This window comes from Phyllobates terribilis, unplaced genomic scaffold (genome assembly GCF_046119375.1).
Source record: "Phyllobates terribilis strain yellow unplaced genomic scaffold, ASM4611937v1 Scaffold_4__5_contigs__length_816908805, whole genome shotgun sequence".
NCBI classification, from domain to species: Eukaryota; Metazoa; Chordata; class Amphibia; order Anura; family Dendrobatidae; genus Phyllobates; species Phyllobates terribilis.
In genome coordinates this window covers 399,400,304-399,421,414 of record NW_027362764.1, presented here as the reverse complement: position 1 = coordinate 399,421,414, position 21,111 = coordinate 399,400,304, and the positions used below count along the sequence as shown (strand labels likewise).

The window sequence follows — 21,111 nt, the reverse complement described above, 5'->3', positions numbered from 1 at the left end:
CATGTGCACAGACCCAGAGATTTGAATGGGCCTGCATGTATCAGTGTCTTCAGTACGTGTGGGAACGGTCACAACACGTACTGGAAACAAGGACCTGTGAAAGAGCCCTAAGACTGTGTTTGCATTAATGAGCATGTAGGGGATTGAATACAATCCTGCAAACCTCAGAGTGTCGGATTCATCTTTCCATGGCAATTGAAAGCCTTGGGCTACTTTTGGTTCACTGAAAATCAAGCTTTGTTTGAAAAATTTGGCAAAACGAGTGAATTTGAGCATCAAAAGATTCACTCATCTCTAATAGGATTATATCATACATGTCATCGAAATATCTAAAATATATTTACACTTCGAGTATTTGCTGCGAGTAATATACCATGTAAATTATATGACACTTGTGGCACATCACTTATAAATAACCTGCCACATGAACCCAAAACACGGCTGTACTTGTAAATTTGTGCCAATTTTGAAAAGAGTGGGTAGAAGTACAAGTCACAGGAACAATCTGATTACTGTTAAGTTGTGAAACAGTTCCATCAGAGCACAGGTTACCTTTTATTGCCATTTTATTACTATAATGTTTAAGCTTTTTCCAAAAATCAGGCCTTTTGTATGTACATGTTACATGACTTTTTTTCTACTAGTAGACACTAGAGCGGTATTTCCATTGAAGTTTATAAGGTGGAACTTTTCATACTTGTTTGTATAAGATATGTTCAATTCCAGATGCTGCTCTTTTTTAAATAGGTGTGTGAAAGAAAAATTACAGCCATCTGCTTTCATACTGAAAACCTTTCAAAAAAGTATGAGGGTAAAAGGACAATTAACCCACATACAACGATTAAGTGTAATAGTCTCACTCCTATCTCATTCCATACATGGTGAATTCCATAAAATAGGTTTATTGATTCCTTCTGTAATCTCGTTATCCCTAATATTTGTAGACTGCTTTATTTGTCTAATTGCCAAGAGAGAAAGTAAGATAATGGAATTATGAAAAAGTGGAAAAAGTTTGATCTTTGCCAGTGTGAAATAATACTTGCCATGCCATGTCCTCCCTGTAACTGTTTTTTGTGTTCAGTGTAGCTTGTGATTAGTGATAATAGGAACAGTTTACTGATACGTCTCCAAACAAATCACCCCACTAATGATGTGAATGTCTGCAGACATGCTAAATATGTTACTTGCTACCAGCCCACACTTGGCATCCTCTTATCACCCCTGGGAAGATGAAAGGGAGGAAGCGTTGCCAGCGTGTGAGGCTGCGCCTTTATTACATATTTAGTTTAATTAGCCATCACATTTCTTCTGTACGTGAAGGTCAAATAAGGTGCATTAGCAACTACTGTGGGTGAATTTGTGTCTCCTCACATGCCAGCAGTCTTTTTTTCAATTTCCCCAAGCGTAGTGTAAAGTTTTAGATATGCTGAACCAATATCTATATTATGCTCTGGGAATTTGAAATCTTGGAAGTGGTACAACACATCAGATACATTACAGCATACCAATCTGCTATAGAAAAATAATACTATCTGAATACAGTGTGTAATGCTTGTGGGTGTGGACCTGTAAGGAGATGGACATACTGCCCATGTTCCCCCTTGAAGAAACAAGTATAATGTTACATATAATGTGAATTGTGATGTGCCTTAAAGATCTTAGTCATATTGATAACACTGGTATACATTGATTTTGGTGCCAATGATGTCTGAACGGTTTTACATTAAGTTTATGGTGCTGATTAAGAATATGACTTCAGTGTTGTCAGATTGGCTGTAGTTTCTGAGTTATTTAATAGTTAATTAATTACAGTATAATTCTGGCTTTAAAAAGTCGCTTTTATAGCATTGTAAGTCTACAAACTGAAATACAAAATAATATGTGATATTTCGTTACCTAAAACACTGTTAAAGAGTCAAAAGGCAGACAAAAAAAACAAAAGCTATTGCATTTGTTATCACATACAAGTCACATTGGGGGAATGCATTATTTTCATAGATGAATTATCTCAAAAACTAGAACCAATTCAGCAAAAGTAATGGGATGTTTGAATTCAGTACCCTCAAAATACCCTAAATCTATTAAAAAAAACCTTGTCACCTTGTATTCATGTGTGATGTGTGGAATTTGACAGTAGGGATAGTGAGAGTTAATGTTTGGGAGGTGCTAAATTGAAGAGAAAGTGACAATTTCTTGGTAATAAGGCAGATAGGGCCTACAGCGTGTAGCAAGAGGACCTGAGGTCCAACATGAGCAGTGCCACATTCTGGGGTGTCCCTGACTTGAGAGGAGACAGAAGGAAAGAGATAGTGAGATCCGGAGCAGAAGTGACTAAGAGACAGAGTGATCTACTGGAGATGGGTCCTGGGAGAGGACGCATAGCAGAAAGGCCCAGTGTTTATAACTTTTGAAGGTAACGGGCCAGGGGCGTACATAGAAGTCATGGGGCCCCATAGCAGAAGCTCTAATTGGGCCCACCCCCCCACAAAAAATAAATAAATATTTGTCTGTGTCACAGAAGAGCAGATCTCATAACTTTCCAGCCTTTACATAGAAATTTTCCTCCTTCTGAAGTCGTAGATTCCTCTTTCATTGCCCCATAAAGTATGATGCCAACAAAAGTGCCCCCCAAACAGTATGATACCCCTATGGTGCATTCCTCCACATGCACAGTATAATGACCCTATTTTATCCCACTTCAACTCCCACGGCAAAGTATTGTGACCCTAACGCAGTATAATCCCCCAACTGTGAACCCCACAGAGCCCTCCATACACTCTCATGGCCCCCACACAGCCCTCCAAACAGTATAATGGCCCCCATACAGCCCTCCAAACAGTATAATGGACCCCACACAAACCTTCACACTGTATAATTGCTTTCATACAGTATAATGGCCCCCTACATAGCCCTCAAATATTATAATGGCCCAACATAGCCTTCCATATAGTATAATACTCCACCGATAATCTTCCATATAGTATAATGCTCCCCCATAATCCTCCATATAGTATAATGCTCCACCCATAATACTCTATATAGTATAATGCACGTCCCCATAATCCTCCATATAGTATAATGCGTCCCCCATAATCCTCCATATAGTATAATGAACTTCCCATGGTCCTCCATAGAATATAATGCACTCCCCATAGAGACAGAACAAACATGCACAAACAGGAACTAGAGAGAAGCTACTAGGAACCTACGTTCAGCCAAGGAGTGATGGGAGGATTTGCCTAATAAACCCCTTCTGCCTAGGATTTTCTCGGGAAACCAAACTCTGCAGGACACAAGTGGTTAAGTTTCTGCAAAGTCTGGATGCGCCTCTCTATAGCCAGGTGGAGACTCACCAGCAGCAGCAGAGCTGGAAATGCTGCAAGAGGCAGCTCAGCAAGACAACCTGAGACTGGGAGGATCAAAGTGGTGACTGCAGTGAGTAGGGTGGCAATTACTGCCCGTGCTAGCCACCAGCATGACAGTGCAACAGAGCTTTGTGCTACAGCAAAACAGTTTGAGGTATATTCTTAACATGCTGTTGACTGTCTACAATGTAATTGTAGGCACAATGTTCATAAACTGTTCTGGTCATAGGGAGATAATAAAGTGATCTACAATAGATTTATAAGCAGTGTCTGACTGGGGTAGCACTAACATTGGGGGGTCCAATTTTTACACGTAAATATGACATTTTTTTTTATCACAAATTTGCCTATGCTTCTATAAAGTAATATACTGGGTAGTTTGTTAAATGAATAAGATGCTACTTTTGTCTGTAAGTAATACATTAAAGGGGTTTTCCGGGACTAGTTTATTTTTTTACTATGGGCCTTAGAACTAATAGGCAGGTAGTTACTAACTACCTGACTATTCTACCCGGTGCCAGCTCAGACTGGTCACACACTGCTCCTGCCAGTAGTTCTGCTGCTTCACGTTAACAGGGTAGCTCTTACTATTCCAGGCTGCTCTGCCAATGAGACGTGACTGCCGACGTAATGCTGATTGACAGACAGCTTACCACAGATAGGCAGCAGGAAGCTGGCTGTCAATTAGCATGAGAGCAGCAGTCATGCCTCGTCTTCAGAGCAGAGCGGAAGACAAGCAGCTGCTCTGTAAACGAGACGTCAGCGGATGCTGCAGAATCGCCGTCAACAGTGCTGTGTGAGTGCTCTGAGCCGGCAGAGATTAGCGGCAGACAGAATGAGCAGGTAGTTAGCAACTATCTGCCCGTAAGTTCTTAGGCCTTTAGTAAAAAAACTAAAATAATCCTGGATAACCCCTTTAAGTGTTTTGTGTCAATTGCTGCTCATATAAAAGGGTGAGGCCCACTCCTGCACAGGAACCCACCAGGGACTCACTTATTTCTCTATGAGCAACTCCAAGCCTTTTTACAGAGTGTGGGTTTTTTTCTCACTTGGGTGCGACGGGTGGCAAACAGGAAGCATGTTTCCTTTAAAAGTCCGTGTCAGTTTATTACTTCATAAACCAAAAAGCAAAAAGGAAAACATACAGCCTTTAGTTCAGGCAAATAAAGCAAAGCGTCCTTTAACCACTTAACCCCCGGGGACGTATTAGTACGCATATTTGCGTACCCTCCGTTCAGTGAGGGCTGCTGCGCTGAGCCCTCACTGAACGGAGCACATGTCAGCTGATTCTTACAGCTGACATGTGCCCGCAACAGCCGCGGGTGGAATCGCGATCCACCCGCGGCTGTTAACCAGTTAAATGCTGCTGTCAATCTCCGACAGCAGCATTTAACGCGCGCTTCCGGGTAGCGCGTCATAAGCCCCGCCCACCGGCGACCCCGTCACGTGATCGCGGGTCGCCGATGGGCGTGCATGACAACCCAGGGTCTGCAGCAGACGCCTGTGGTTGTCATGATCTTGTCGCTATGAGCACCACCTAGTGGTCGGCGCTCATAGCACAGGACCATTTCTGCTGCATGCAGGGGACCTGCTCGTCCCCTGTATGTAGCAGAGGCGATCGGATAGTTGCTGCTTCTAGTCTCCTATGGAGACTATAGAAGCATGCAAAAAGTAAAAAAAAAAGTTTTTAAAAATATAAAAAAAATAAAAAAATATAAAAGTTTAAATCACCCCCCTTTCGCCCCATTCAAAATAAAATATATAAAAAAAGAACCCACATACACATATTTGGTATCGCCGTGTTCAGAATCGCCCGATCTATCAATATAAAAAAAGAATTATTCCGATCGGTAAACGGCGTAGCGAGAAAAAAATTCTAAACGGCAGAATTACGTTTTTTGGTCACCACAAAATTGCAATAAAATGCAATAACGGGCGATCAAAACATCGGATCTACCCCAAATGTTATCAATAAAAACGTCAGCCTGGCACGCAAAAAATAAGCCATCAACCAGCCCCAGATCACGAAAAATGGAGACGCTACGGGTCTTAGAAAATGGCGCTATTTTTTTATTTTTTTTTTTACCAAATTTTGGAATTTTTTTTCACCACTTAAATAGAAAAGAACCTATACATGTTTGGTGTCTATGAACTCGTAATGACCTGTAGAATAAGAAGGGCAGGTCAGTTTTAGCATTCAGTGAACATGGTAAAAAAAATAAATAAAAAACAACTGTGGTATTGCACTTTTTTTGCAATTTTACCGCACTTGGAATTTTTTTCCCGTTTTCCCGTACAGGATATGATAAAACTAGTAATGGCGTTGAAAAGTACAACTCGTCCCGCAAAAAATAAGCCCTCACATGGCCATATTGACCAAAAAATAAAAACGCTATGGCTCTGGGAACAAGGGGAGCAAAAACGAAAATGCAAAAACGAAAAATGCTCCGGGGCTTAAAGGGTTAAGCAAATGCAGCATAGGGAGGAGGGGAATGGAGATTGGAAACTTACCAAGTTGAAGACCAAATAGCCTCAGCTGGAGTCCATCCTGTGGGTGCCGCACCCATTGGTGATCGGAGACAAAATGTTGAAAGGAGAAGTTGAACCGGCACACCCAACCAGGATGTATTCAAGTGGAATTGAGTTCTACTCAAATTTTACAAGAATTCACATTCGCCAAAATGTGGATTTTGTTGTAATTTACATCCACACAGAATCAGCAAAATTGTAGTAACTGGCAGCCATTTTTTGGGCCCCTGAAGAAGCCCCGTCAGGTTGTTGGTGGGTGAGCATCAATGTATTATTTTCATTATTTGTCCAGTTGATTGCATGCCTATTGCACTATACATATATACGGCTTTTGCATTCTTTGGAACTTAGGAATAGTGTTGGCAATACTTAATGCACATTAATACCATCATTTTGGATACAAATATACATACTTGGTTATGCATTAAGGTGTTCCCATACTTGGTTATGCATTAAGGTCAGCCCTCTTCACTATCTTCAAATATTTGATTTATCAAGATAATTATCACTATTTTCTATTTGGTGTTCACCCCCAATTTTGAATGTCTGTGTTTGTTATGTTGGATTTTTACCTTATTTTTATTAATTCCATTAATAAAAGATTTCTACTGTTTGTATTGATTTTTGTCCCAGCACATATTTTGTTTTTTTGGGTTTCTCATTCATTTGGTGCATGTGGATCAATTACCCTGCCCCTAGACAATAATTTTTGCTTACATTTTTCTAAAATGTAAAGGCCCATCAAAATGTTAAGCAATCCAAAAAAAAATGCTTATATCAACAAAAGTTGTGATGTCATGATGTCCTGACCTTTCCCGGGCTTTATCAGAGCTGGAAGTCCCAGTCTAGTGTGAGAGACTTGGGGATTTCAGTGCCAGTGGTTGTCATCAGAGGATGCGGCGAGGACCGGACGAGCGACAGTGAGGAGCCAGAGAGATGAGCGGTAAGGTGAGTATATGTATTTTTTCCTTTTAAAGGGTGACCCCAGATCATATTAAAGGACATAAAATTTGCGAATAACGACTAGGCTGTGAATCGAATTTCCTGGGAAAATCCGCGTAACCAGGCTAATTTTGCCTGATATGCTCATATCTAATGCTGGGTGTTTACCCCCTTAAACCATTATGGAAAGTGTGATTGTAAATATCACTTAGCCATTAAACACAAAACTAAGATCGGGACTGACAGTTGTGATAGGCTCTGAGGACAGTGTTACTAAAGCTAGGTCATGGTATAATTTTAGCTGTAAATCTGTAGAACTTATGTCATTTACCAAAGTTGCACGTCTCACTTTTGACAAGAATGTTGACTGCTGCTGAGATTCAGTCATTGATATGTTTTACTTGGTGAAAAGAAAGAAAAAAGATTGAGAAACGATACTCAAACATCCAAAAATTATTGATAAAGGGGAAAGTAAACATCTTGCTCTGATAAATGAATGGAAATATCTTATAGGGCTAAATTGTTCTGTTAAATGCACAAATAAAATACGTGTTTACAGCAGCAAAACGATAGTTGTGTTGTCTTATGTATTTTGTCATTATTTGTATTAGTTAAAGGGCTTGTCTCATCGACAAAGTAATCAGTAGATATTGGATAAAAATAAGTTCCCAATTGGATGTGTTAAAAAAATGTTCCTGTGCTGAGATAATCTTATAAATGTACCCCTGCTGCTATGTACTGTGTAATTTTTTAACACATGCAATTGTGGAACTTATTACTATTCAAGATCTTTTAAGTAAAATTTACTTTTGATGTGGGGCAACCGCTTTAATGAACAACGAAGGTAGTCATGTTGGGTGCACAATTGCTAGATGTTGGTCGGATCATACTTAGTGCCCCATTGACAGCCATATTGCAGTATACCTCTTGGCACCAGCATTTAGTTGAAGGCTGCAGTAATCTGATTGCATTACACATTTGTCTAAATTTTTTAACTTGCAGCTCGTGTAGTTAATAATGAACCAATGCTAATTCTAAAACATTAAAACAAACAAATATTTTCATTAAAAAAGTTTATTAAAAAAAAAAGTTCATAAATATTTAGCAATAAACTTTATACGATGTAACCCTTGTAGAGGTATTGACAACAGTTATTTGCTGCTATCCTCTCCAGTACATTAAAGATTAGTAAGGACTGTAGCACCAAAACTGTAATCCAGTTTTTTCAGCATTACTATATGTACTTTTTGATTTGATCATAAATACTGATATTTAGTGTAAAAGAGCCTATTATTATTGTTATTATTAAGCTGTGATATAGTGAATTTATGTAGTACCTTTACAGTGACAAGTTACACATTGCTATTTGTAAGGACCTGATGAGGTTACTTTTTAATTATGGAAAAGCTGAAAAAGAAGCAACGTAACAATATATTATAATAGAGGACTAGACATTGCCAGTGTCGTCTATGCAAAATGCTAGCACCAATAGAAAACACTGGCTAAAGCAGAAGGCTAGAAATCATATCTGGCCAGTCCAGTTTTACAGTGGAAGGATGTCTGTAAGTACTGAATGCAATCAGTTTTACAATGCAGTTGGGTTTTACAGCAGGTGATGAACTCAGCAGAGCTGACATTTCTTTATGAGCACTTGAATCCAGCTGTCGGAAGTGCTCCGTAATGACAACTTGGAAGGGAACGCTGACTGATAGAACACAAATGTTCTCATAAGCTATAACCTCCACACAACACAGTGAGGTAAGATTAGCCATCAAATTTGTTCTGCACCGATTTCACGCAGCTCTCAATGCTAAAATTACAAGTTTCCATGTGCTATCCAGCATGAAATGACCAGTTACCCAGAGACTTGTAGACATTGGAAACTTTTGCACAGTATTGGATTCCATATAACTTCTGTTTTCCACTCACCCCAATACTATATTGGTTGCAAATTCTTTCAATATAAGTAGTGTATCAGACATTTCTGGGCTTGGACACAATACTGGCAGCACGTGTAGACAGCACCTTGCATAAGCTTCAGATATTTGTTGTGTCCGGTATAGTCTCTGCATCTTATAGTTTTGATTTGGAGCAAGATCTGCAGCATTGCGTGCCATAGTATTTGTGGCCACATACTCCATGTTGGGGCACCAAATGACACCAGTTGTAATAATCCTTGCAGAACACATCTGGAAATAAAGCAGGATTTTTTAATTTTTAAAGGCATATAGCATTAAGCATGAAATATTTCATGTAAAATTGTTATTGGATTGTTCCATTATTGAACCATGATCTATCATACCTTTTACTATTAAAGTGTTTGTCCTATCCCTTGCTCAGGTCAGTAAGAGTAGGAGAGACGGGGGACTGCAACTAACATGGCTGCCTTATAGAGATGAGTAGTTCTGGCAAGATTCAAATTCACCAAATTGTGGAGATTTTACTGGGATATTTGATCTGCAGCAAATTTATTCTCTATAAATTCAATGTCCCATATTATGCTCTGGGGTCTGGAGAGACCCCAGGGCATAATAAATGTAAGATGTAGAAAATAAAAAAACTACCAATAACTCACCAGTCACCTCTACTGCTCAGTGTCCCCTGTACAATCCTTGTCACATCTTCTTACCGCCTCGGCGTCCTGCATCATCACATTAGGCCAAGACTGCTAGTCTCAAGTAGGGCTGGGATGACTCTGTGCAGGGACATCCAGGGTCTAATCATGGCCGGAAGTCCCATTTCTCTTGAAAATGCACCATAGCATCAGTAAGAAGATGTGCGGAGGATCGCGGGAGGGAGAGTGAGCACTGGAAGTGGCTGGAGAGGTTAGTGGTGAGTGGGCTTTTCTTTAACATTTTGCTTGCCCGTTACGGTTTAGAGAAGACGACAAACTGTTATATGTCATTCAGTTTTGCTGCTAATACCATGTGAAGTAATAGTACAGTATATAATATGTATTTTATGTCTCCACCACTTCTATATGGTAGTGTAATAGTAGCAGCTGTAATGACATCCACCACGTACCTTTTTTTTCTGGAGGACAAAATTCAGTGTTGCAGGCTTGTGAAGATATAGGTTTTTGACTGGCAAGGCAACCACTGGAAGGACGTCCATGAATAAGACACTGCACTGTTCGACCCTGGATTCCTCCTCCACAACTTACTGAGCACTGAAAGATCAGAAATACTCCAATCACACCAGTGAAAGAGGAGAATCATCTGCAGGACCAGGATTCTCCGCAGTTATGCTTCTTAGCCATATAATAATGAATATTGGGCGGGGTAATGACAGCCTGCAGCGCTCTTAGTTTACTATTAGGAACACAGTACTATATGAAAACTAATAGATGAAATATGTAATACACTTTGTTGCAGCTGAAAATATTGGATGATGCATCCAAGACTAAAGAGCAGTTCTGCTCCAGTCATGGTAAGACTCAGTCACCTCTGCTTTATATCTTACTCTCCTAACAAATGGACTGTATAAAAATTACACACTATATCCACAGAAACTATTTTTTTTCCTTGAACACAGCACCTAAATCCACAGATGGACAGCTGTTAAATAAGACATTAAGTATTCAGAAAAAATGCATCATGAGCTCAGAGGAAGCCTATTCCCAAATTATGATTTGCTGTTCATATGATCCGGCCATTAGTCACTTTTATGCTGCAAGAGTAGAAAGAAATCATTTCTGAGTTTTGGAAAAAAATGTTCACTAATTTTGGACAAGGGATTAATATTTTGATTCAGATTTTTTTTTAACTGAATAGATTCAGCAATATGCTCTTTTTTAATACTGTAGCTATTTGTTCTTGAAATGTTCACATTTCACATTTATTGTCTATATTTAACCCTTTACCGATATCCGCCATATATGTACGTTGCAAATTGGTAGCAGGTGTATGAAGTGGGCTCATGGGGTGAGCTTGCCGCATACTTGGCAGGTAATACCTGCCTCTAACAGCCGTGGGTGCAGCCAAAATCCCCCCACAATTTTTAACTTGTTAAATGCTGCTGTAAATCTCCGACAGTGGCATTAACAGCACATGATCATGGGGCACCTTTTTTTTCTTCAAATTCAGATTTTTTTTTTTTTCACCATTAAAATAATTTAAAAAAACTGGACAATTTTAGTATAGCCGTAATTGTACTCATGATGAAAATCAGTCATTTTTACCACATGCTTTAAAAACAATTCCCATAAAACAATGTCAGAATTTAGTTTTTTTTCACAATTTCACCGCACTTGCAATTTTATTCCTGTTTTCCAGTACATTATATGATAAAATGAATGGTGTAATTCAAAAGTACAATGCGTCCCACAAAAAAACAAGCACACATATCTATGTGGACAGTAAAACAAAGTTATGGCTCTTGTAAAAAGGGGAGCAAAAAACAAGTGAAAAAAAAAGGGAAATTGGCTCATGAAGTATCTAAACTATTCAGTGACAGATTGGTTTTATATGAAGGACGAATGTTGGGATTATATTGTATTGTGCATTACCTGAGACCACGGAGAAGAATACCAGGCTCCTCGAGGATGAGGAATCACAGGCTGGAATGGGTATCTTGGACAATCATGCTGCTGACAGACTTTTTCAAGCTCCACATTTGGTTTCTCCAGGTGTAAGCATTTTTTTGCAGCTACATCTCTAGATTTTCCTGAGACATGCTTTTCTATACACTGTAATGTTCTTTTCTGAAAGCCTATGCCGCAAGTGACGGAGCACTAAAGAACAGAGAGAGGGTTATAGACATAGGAATCCATACAAGTAGAAGGCAAGTAAATGGATATTCCTATTTGAAGCTTTTAAGAATATCCTTACTGAAAGTACAGAGGTATGCCCCCACCCGCTGTTAAAAAGTGGTTAAAACTGTTCAAAGAATATATGTGGCTATGTTTGCATGCAGCTTTTTCTTGGCAGAGAAAAGAGGCAAACAATCTTGGACACCTCCCAATTAAATACTATGCAACTGGCCCTCACATTTCGATCATTTATGTCATACCCAAAGATGCTTCCGAGATATTCCTTTCCTTCTGATGTTTAGTCATTGTTTTATGTTATTAAAATACTATTACACTACATTAAATAGGTTGTCTACTATTTATTCATTGATGACCTATCCCTACGGTCATCAATGTCTGATAGGTTGGGGTCCGACACCTGGCAAACCTGCCGATCATCTGTTATCGGTGTTGGCAGCGGCCAGCGCCAGCCAGAAGTACTCATTTGCAGAGCTGGATGTCTTCTGGTAGTGCACATCCGCCTCCTATTCAAAAAAAGTGGAGGGAGTTGTGCAGTACCCGGCAGTGGCACTATCAGAAGACGGCTAACTATTTCTGTCTAGCGGCCACCGTCACCGATAACAGCTGATTGGCTGGAGTGCCGGGTGTCAGAATCTGGCCGATCAGACATTGATGGCCTATCATAGGGATAGGTCATCAATTAAAAAGTAGTGGACAACCTCTTTAAAACTGCTTGTTGAATGATATTGCAATCTCCTACACTCAGGCTGAGTGTCCGCAATTCGGATTTAATGCACGGAAACGCATTAAAATTGCTTGTTAAGATGTCTGCCATGTTTCCCAATGATAATCCGTATGTGCTTTGCACATGCTGCGGACATTTCCACTGCGGATTATCATTGCGGAAATTGCGCCCATTGACTTACATTGAACCGCATAAAATCCACATGTATAGATTTATACATGCGGATTTTATGCGGTTCAATGTGCGGATGGTACCTGGGTCTGGAGAAGAGGAGACTCTCATCCGACCCAGGTACCAACGTACCCGCAAGTTAAGAAAGAATTATAAAGTAAAAAAATATTCATACCTTTCCGGCGGCCCCTGGTCTCCTCCCGGCGGCGATCCTCTCTCCTTGGCAGCCCGCGGTGTACTGACAGGACCTACGGTGACGTAATTTAATCAGCTCATGGTCACGCGACCATAATCTGACCGCTGATGTCAGCGGTCAGGTGATGGTCGCGTGACCATCAGCTGATTAAATGACGTCACCGCAGGTCAAGCCAGTACACCACGGGACGCCGAGGAGAGAGGATCACCGCCAGGAGGAGACCGGGGGCCACCGGAGAGGTGAGTATAAAGTTTTTTTTTTCTTTTTACTTTTTAAATTGCACCATTTGAAGCAGAATTCTCCTCATAAGTTGGTCACACAATATAAATCCATGCCAGTTGCATGGATTTATACTGTGTGACCAAATTATATTGTCAAGCCCTTTTCCAAATGCATTCTAGTGTTGCTCAAAATCGCTTGGAAAACCGCTTGAAAAAACGCATGCATAAACACATGTAAAAACGCTTAAAAAAGGCATGTTAAGTCTGCGTGCGTTTTTTCTGCCGGGGAGAGGAAAAAACGCTCAGGAAATTTCTGCTTCAAATCTGCATCGTGGGCACATACCCTAAAGAGTCCATTTAGACAATTCAATCAACAGAACTAAACCACCAGCGGTCATTTCAAAGACTGTTTATACAGGCGGACTGTGCTACACAATGCGCACTGAACGATCTTAAATAGATAATTTAGTGCACATAGGCTTGCAATGTTGTCGACAGTGCGAGTCCTGTTTACGTGGGATGGTATGCTGCTGAGAACAATGATTTTTAAACAAGCTTGAAAATTATTTCACCCGACGAACGAGTGTTTTGTTCATTCATCATTTGATCAGAAGCCGGTTTACAATTTCCGTGAAACATGAATGATAATCTTGTTATGTAAAAAATGCACCTTAAGACAGATTACTTCTCCCTACCCCTCTTACCACTTTAGGCAGCCTTGCCATGCATATGAGATACACACTAGATAACGTTCGTTCTGCAGACAGCTATCTCTCCCGATTCAACCATACACATAAGCATTCTGCTTGGCCGAGAGTTTGTGTATTTACAACAGGGAGACAAGAAATAGCTACTGCCAGACACTTCTTCATGAGAGGTGGTGAGTTCTAATTCAATGGAAGTCTTGTAACAGATGCTGGACAGACATCTGTCTGAGATGATTTAGAGAATCCTGCATTGAGCAGGGGGTTGGACCAGATGACCCAGGAGGTCCCTTCCAACTCTAACATTCTATGATATATTCCCTGAAAACTGAATTATCAGGTGTTGAAATTCCAACCACCCTATCTTATTTTGGGAGACCCCACATATACATCAGATGGCTGCCTGTGTTCAAACAACTTTTATCTAATGTGTATGTGGACCTTTAGACAGAAGAAAGCTACAGTAAAGTTTGTGCACTGGGGAGTTTAGGCCATGTTCACACATGGTGGAAAATCTCACCAAATCCACAGTTTATATCCAGCAAAACTCTTTCATAACACATTTTGCTGTGGATATCACCATTTGCTTTTCAATAGGTGAAACTGCACCAAAACATCCTAAGGATACCAAGAACTTTGAAATTTCTTATTATTAGAGCTGGTAATATGTATTTTCCCAAAAGCAAATATTGAGCTAACTCTACATACGGTCTAAAATTACATTGAGATAAATTGTACGAATGATGTGCTTGGAAAACTCTCAAAAGGTCACTTTCTTTTGGATTTTGCTTGGATATTTATATGCTATATAGTTTTCAATGTGTGAGAAATGGATGCTATGTCTTTATTATCTAAATTTAGATCTGTTTCCATTAGGTTAATCTACTCAGCTGTTTATATTCTCATGTCTGTTTTGAAATTCCTTTTGATCATGTTATACTGAATTTCCCCTTTGCAATGAATCTAAAGGCCCGTGGGTCCTTAGCGGGGGTCATTATCACAAGTACATACTCCAGCGGTACAGGATGTGTGACTCTGTTCCTCTTCACCTGTCGACACTCAAGAGGACATATGTCAAAAGGAAATCTGAGTAGAATATGAACATGTCCTTATAAATGTCATTAACATCGCAGTCTTACCTTTGACCAGCTGGTCACCAACCATTGCAGCTCCTTGGATTTGCAGCGCTTAACAAGACAGCTCTCTTGAGTTTTGGGCTTGAACTCAGATGTGCAGGCTGAGTCATGGAGAATCAGAGCTCGGAGGGAAGGGTTGGTACTTTTGCAAAACACTGATCGCTTTCTCCAGCCTTTGCCACAAGTTCGTGAGCACTGAAAAACATATAGTAACTATGCATTAATTGGTGATATCATTTGTAGACTATACTTATAGCACAGATAAGGAAGACAGAAAAATTTCTAATAAAAGAGAAAGTGGAAGTCGGGCACAAGCATATGTGACTTTTCTTTTTTGGTGCCAATTATCTAAGTAAATAAATAAAAACCTCCAACTATTTCAGATATGGGAACTGTCTCCAGGCATATTTTAATTTGATATCCAAAATAATGTTTAGATAAATTCAGCTATTATAAACATATGCTACTTATTTTTTTCAATGGCCATCAAGGGGTATTCCCATCTTAGTACATGGAACCAGCAAAAAAAAAAAAAGTTTTATGCATACTTCATTTACAAAAAGATTTGCATTACCTCTGACCAGGGTCCAATACTCCATGCTGGAGGACAGTTCTGTGTGTTACATGTCTGCCGATGGGCAGGTGGTATGGAGGAACACAGTTTATTTGCCACAATTTCCATTTTGTAGTTTGTCTTCTGCTTACAGTGAATTTGTCTGAACTGTTCACCAGTCCCACATGTCTGGCTGCATGATGTCCAGTTTCCCACAGTCCAACTGGAATTACAAATATAGCTAGTACATAAAGACATGTTAGATATTCTTTCAGAAACTTACTGCATCTGGCTGTTCTACAAACCCAAGCTCTGTTCTATAAACCTGTCAATCAGTTTGAATGTTAATACATTTGCTAGTCGAGTCTCCCATCAGCTGTTTCTATGACTCCGTGGACTTCAATTGACAGAGCCATAGTCATGCACAGCCATCTCTCTATTTGCTCCCCGTCTGCATACAACAGCTGCTTCACCAAGTAGAGAGTAACTCAGATAGGTGGGGACATTGATTGAATATCTTGTGGTGATAGAGACCGCTAAAGTTCCCTGATGATGACAAGTAATTATGTAATATGAAAACCAGAGGAAATTAGACCCCTAAAATGTAATCTTTATTAGTTTATCTAAAAGGACTAAAAAATCCCCACAAAAACAAATAGAATAGTCAGGGAACACCAAAATCAGGTAATACACCAACCGGGAGGGCATACGGACTGTCCTGTCCCTAATACCTCTCCCTTCCTGACAGCGGAGGTTAGCACCCTAATTTGTACTTCGTGGTGTCCCTAGAACACAATCCCTAGATTGTGAGATTTGTTTTTCGGCTTCTGACTATATGTCAATGTGGCACCCCAGGGGTCTGGTTACCACAGTAATAGAAATATTATGTCTGAGAGCAAGTGGGAGGTTTCTCTGGCCAGGAGCCCTAAGCAGGCAACACCGCCCGCCCAGACCTGGGAGGGGAGGAATCTGCCCTTATAAACTGGGTCTGGGGCGGGATTAGGAGAGTCAGAGGCTAGAGACAGTTCCAGACACAGGGAAAGTGTCAGCAAGGAGCTCTGTAAGAGCAGGAGCGAGTGCCAGGGGCTGGAAGCTAGATAGCTTGCCCTGGATGAAGACATTAAGACCGGACACGGAGTCCGAGGCTGTGGGGACATCCAGGTCCAGCAGCAGAATCCAACCGGCAGGGGATTCCATGTCCTCTGGCCAGAGAAGCCCAGAGGCACGGTCACAAGCAAGGGACCAGCACCGCCATCGTGAAGCGGAGGCTAACGGAAGGCCCCAAGTCGCCGGCCGTACGGGTGAGCACCACACGGTATACTCAGGGACGTGGGCTACTTCTACCCGCACACAGCAAGGAAGCCAGGAAAGAGTACAGATAGATGGGGAGGTCTACAACTCCACTTGGCCAGGGGAGATCCTGCTAGCTCTCAGACTGACCAGGCCTCTACTGCTAGCCAGTACTCCCAGAAGGGTCTGCTTTATAACATCAGTAAAGACCCTGAACTGCACTGCACGGACTCTGAGTTATTCCTGCTGCGCTCGTGCACCATCACTCCCATCATCCACACTAACTGCCCTGAGGCTATACTCCTCCCGTGGGGAGTCATCCCGTTCTTAGCTGCACACACAACACCGGCCTCAGCGGTTTGCCTTGCAGCGGCGGTCCCCACTGACCGCAATCCACGGGTGGCGTAGTCGGACTATTATCTCTCTAATAAGACTGCCACTGAATTGACCACCCTGGGCACGGACCTGGTCGGCGCCACGGAGACTACAACCCCCAGCGATCCGGCTCCGGGTATTCCCTGCACAACACAGGCCCAGGGGGCGCGTCATTAAATTTTTTAAATCTTTGTCACAATTGTAGTACTTTTAAGACTAGGATAGGGGTGTTCTAGGGACATGAGGGACACCGACGTGGAGCTGGGGCGCCACGGAGTACAAATTAGGGTGCCATGAAGGGAGAGGTATTAGGGGTAAACTAAGGACAGGACAGTCCGTATGCCCTCCTGGTTGGTGTATTACCTGATTTTGGTGTTCCCTGACTATTCTATTTGTTTTTTGTGGGGATTTTTTAGTCCTTTTAGATAAACTAATAAAGATTACATTTAATTTCCTTTGTTTTTCTTGTTATAATTAGACCCTGTTTATATACAGTACAGACCAAAAGTTTGGACACACCTTCTCATTTAAAGATTTTTCTGTATTTTCATGACTATGAAAATTGTACATTCACACTGAAGGCATCAAAACTATGAATTAACACATGTGGAATTATATACTTAACAAAAAAGTGTGAAACAACTGAAAATATGTCTTATATTCTAGGTTCTTCAAAGTAGCCACCTTTTGCTTTGATGACTGCTTTGCACACTCTTGGCATTCTCTTGATGAGCTTCAAGATGTAGTCACTGAAATGGTCTTCCAACAATCTTGAAGGAGTTCCCAGAGATGCTTAGTACCTGTTGGCCCCTTTGCCTTCACTCTGTGGTTCAGCTCACCCCAAACCATCTCGATTGGGTTCAGATCTGGAGACTGTGGAGGCCAGGTCATCTGGCGTAGCACCCCATCACTCTCCCTCTTGGTCAAATAGCCCTTACACAGCCTGGAGGTGTGTTTGGGGTCATTGTCCTGTTGAAAAATAAATGATGGTCCAACTGAACGCAAACCGGATGGAATAGCATGCCGCTGCAAGATGCTGTGGTTGCCATGCTGGTTCAGTATGCCTTCAATTTTGAATAAATCCCCAACACTGTCACCAGCAAAGCACCCCCACACCATCACACCTCCTCCTCCATGCTTCATGGTGGGAACCAGACATGTAGAGTCCATCCGTTCACCTTTTCTGCATCGCACAAAGACAGTGATTGGAACCAAAGATCTCAAATTTGGACTCATCAGACCAAAGCACAGATTTCCACTGGTCTAATGTCCATTCCTTGTGGTCTTTAGCCCTAACAAGTCTCTTCTTCTTGTTGCCTGTCCTTAGCAGTGGTTTCCTAGCAGCTATGTAACCATGAAGGCCTGCTGCACAAAGTCTCCACTTAACAGTTGTTGAAGAGATGCGTCTGCTGCTAGAACTCTGTGTGGCATTGACCTGGTATCTAATGTGAGCTGCTGTTAACCTGCGATTTTTGAGGCTGGTGACTCGGATAAACTTATCCTCAGAAGCAGAGGTGACTCTTGGTCTTCCTTTCCTGGGGCGGTCCTCATGTGAGCCAGTTTCTTTGTAGCGTTTGATGGTTTTTGCAACTGCACTTGGGGACACTTTCAAAGTTTTCCCAATTTTTCGCACTGACTGACCTTCATTTCTTAAAGTAATGATGGCCACTCATTTTTCTTTACTTAGCTGCTTTTTTCTTGCCATAATACAAATTCTAACAGTCTATTCAGTAGGACTATCAGCTGTGTATCCACCAGACTTCTGCACAACACAACTGATGGTCCCAACCGCATTTATAAGGCAAGAAATCCCACTTATTAAACCTGACAGGGCACACCTGTGAAGTGAAAACCATTTCCGGTGACTACCTCTTGAAGCTCATCAAGAGAATGCCAAGAGTGTGCAAAGCAGTCATCAAAGCAAAAGGTGGCTACTTTGAAGAACCTAGAATATAAGACATATTTTCAGTTGTTTTACACTTTTTTGTTAAGTATATAATTCCACATGTGTTAATTCATAGTTTTGATGCCTTCAGTGTGAATGTACAATTTTCATAGTCATGAAAATACAGAAAAATCTTAAAATGAGAAGGTGTGTCCAAACTTTTGGTCTGTACTGTATTTTTTTGTTTGGTTGCCTTATTATATAATATATAATTGTTATTTTTATTATTTTGCAATAAGAATGTCATAGAAATGAGAAATGTGACATACTTTGAAAAGTTGGTTGGGATCTACATCTTGGATTACTAATCGAAGGCAGGACCCCGCTCGTATTGTCAGAAGAAGCAAAAATAAAAAAAAAACTGACCAGCACTTCCAAGCAGAATAAAGCAAGTGTGATCAGGTGCAAGCCATCGTGACTAATTAATATAACCAAGAAAATACAGCTGCACTCTAAAATGCTATGACATGCAAACATTGAATATATGAACTTGGAACTGCATTACTGCTATAGAAAATATGTTAAAAAATGAAGGTACGTAGCAAACAAATTGGCCAATTCATGATAGCTCAGCAGCCACGGCAAGGCGCACACCTTTGTTGGGACCCTAACCTTTTATGCCTCTTCCAGGCTGAAAGCCTACAATTTTAAAGGCAGGCAGGATTCAGCTCTAATTAAAAACACCTTAGGCTGATAGGATGAGTTCTCAGTCAGAAGCAGCATAGTACAAATATCAAAAAATGACCCGTACCTCCAAGCAGAAGCATACATGTAGTTTGGGAGCAATTAATCTTACTGACAGACTCTTAAGTAGAGATGAGCGTTGTTCTACTCGAACTGTTCGCCAATCTCAAATTCGAGCTGTTTTGGGCGGTGTTCGAGCCGTTCGGCGAACACGAACAAATTGAGAAAAATTCGGCTGTTCGAGGTTATGTTCGATAACTGTTCGTGCACCAAAATCATAACTGGATTTTTTCTCAGTAATGATGAAAATTAATGTTAATACGCAGTTTGAGTGTACAGCGGGGTGGGGGGAGGGGCAGGGGATGGATCTCTGCAGGAACAATGAAGATCTCCATTTTTTTTTCTCTTTCCCGCATTTGCAGTGGGGAGGTGCAATCTGTCAGCCTATCAGCAGCGCACACACGGAGCGAAGTGCTTTTTTTCACACAAGCAAGTGCATGTGTCATTGGCAGTGTATGTCACATGTCCTTGCCCTATAAGACCCAGCCATTTTCCCCGTCGCCACCATTTTCTCACTTCTGCAGCTGCGTGTTAGACGGCACCGCTGTTGCTGTGTGCGCTATACCTTGTTAATTTCAAGCCAATTTTCGCACAAATCTACAGATAGCTTGGGAGTAGGGAATAGTTGTGATTGCAGTCCTTTTAAGGACTAGGTTACAGCATTTCCTACGACTTTTATCAGGCAGGTCTGTGCTCTTAAATAGATAGATTGTGGGAGTAAAGACTAATTGTAATTGGAGTCCTTTTCAGGACTAGGTTACATCAGTTCCTATCAGTTTTTGCCAGGCAGGTCTGTGCCAGTGCTGTGCAAGATTTTTTTCACAGCATTTGGCTGAATCTAGCAAAGCTAATCCTTTTTGGCCTATTGCAGAGTGTGTTAGTCAGTGGAGTAGCCTATCTGTGTTGCAAGATATACCACCTGTGTATAGAATACCAATTTTTTTACTGCACCTAGTGAAGTAAAATCTTTTGGGCATAGCATCATTCTATTAGTCCATCTATACTGACCTCCATCAGGTTGCAAATTGAATATAATTTTTTTCTGCATCTAGCTCTGAAAAAATATTGGGCTTCTAGCTGTGTGTGGGACTTGTTCTATTAATCCATCTATACAGACCTCCATCAGGTTGCAAACTGAATATATTTTTTTCTGCATCTACCTCTGAAAAAATATTGGGCTTCTAGCTGTGTGTGGGACTTGTTCTATTAATCCATCTATACAGACCTCCATCAGGTTGCAAACTGAATATATTTTTTCTTCATCTACCTCTGAAAAAATATTGGGCTTCTAGCTGTGTGTGGGACTTGTTCTATTAATCCATCTATACAGACCTCCATCAGGTTGCAAACTGAATATATTTTTTTCTGCATCTACCTCTGAAAAAATATTGGGCTTCTAGCTGTGTGTGGGACTTGTTCTATTAATCCATCTATACAGACCTCCA

At 40.9% G+C, this 21,111-nt stretch overlaps 1 protein-coding gene across 2 annotated transcripts in view; it reads right to left on the bottom strand.

Moving 5' to 3' along the window:
- ADAMTS16 (ADAM metallopeptidase with thrombospondin type 1 motif 16) overlaps window positions 1-21,111 on the bottom strand; it is a 453,100-nt gene that overhangs the window by 30,737 nt on the left and 401,252 nt on the right. The window contains exons 19-23 of one of the 2 annotated variants that reach the window (XR_012320095.1): window positions 15,334-15,535; window positions 14,763-14,954; window positions 11,344-11,568; window positions 9,861-10,005; window positions 8,766-9,025 (exon numbers count right to left, since the gene is read on the bottom strand). Coding sequence is in view for 1 of the 2 variants with exons in the window: in XM_073678502.1 (XP_073534603.1) it covers window positions 8,910-9,025; window positions 9,861-10,005; window positions 11,344-11,568; window positions 14,763-14,954; window positions 15,334-15,535 (880 nt within the window). In the remaining variant the exon portion in view is untranslated. Of the gene's footprint in view, window positions 1-7,977; window positions 9,026-9,860; window positions 10,006-11,343; window positions 11,569-14,762; window positions 14,955-15,333; window positions 15,536-21,111 lie in introns of those variants that run through there. The other variant, XM_073678502.1, reaches the window with a different exon arrangement.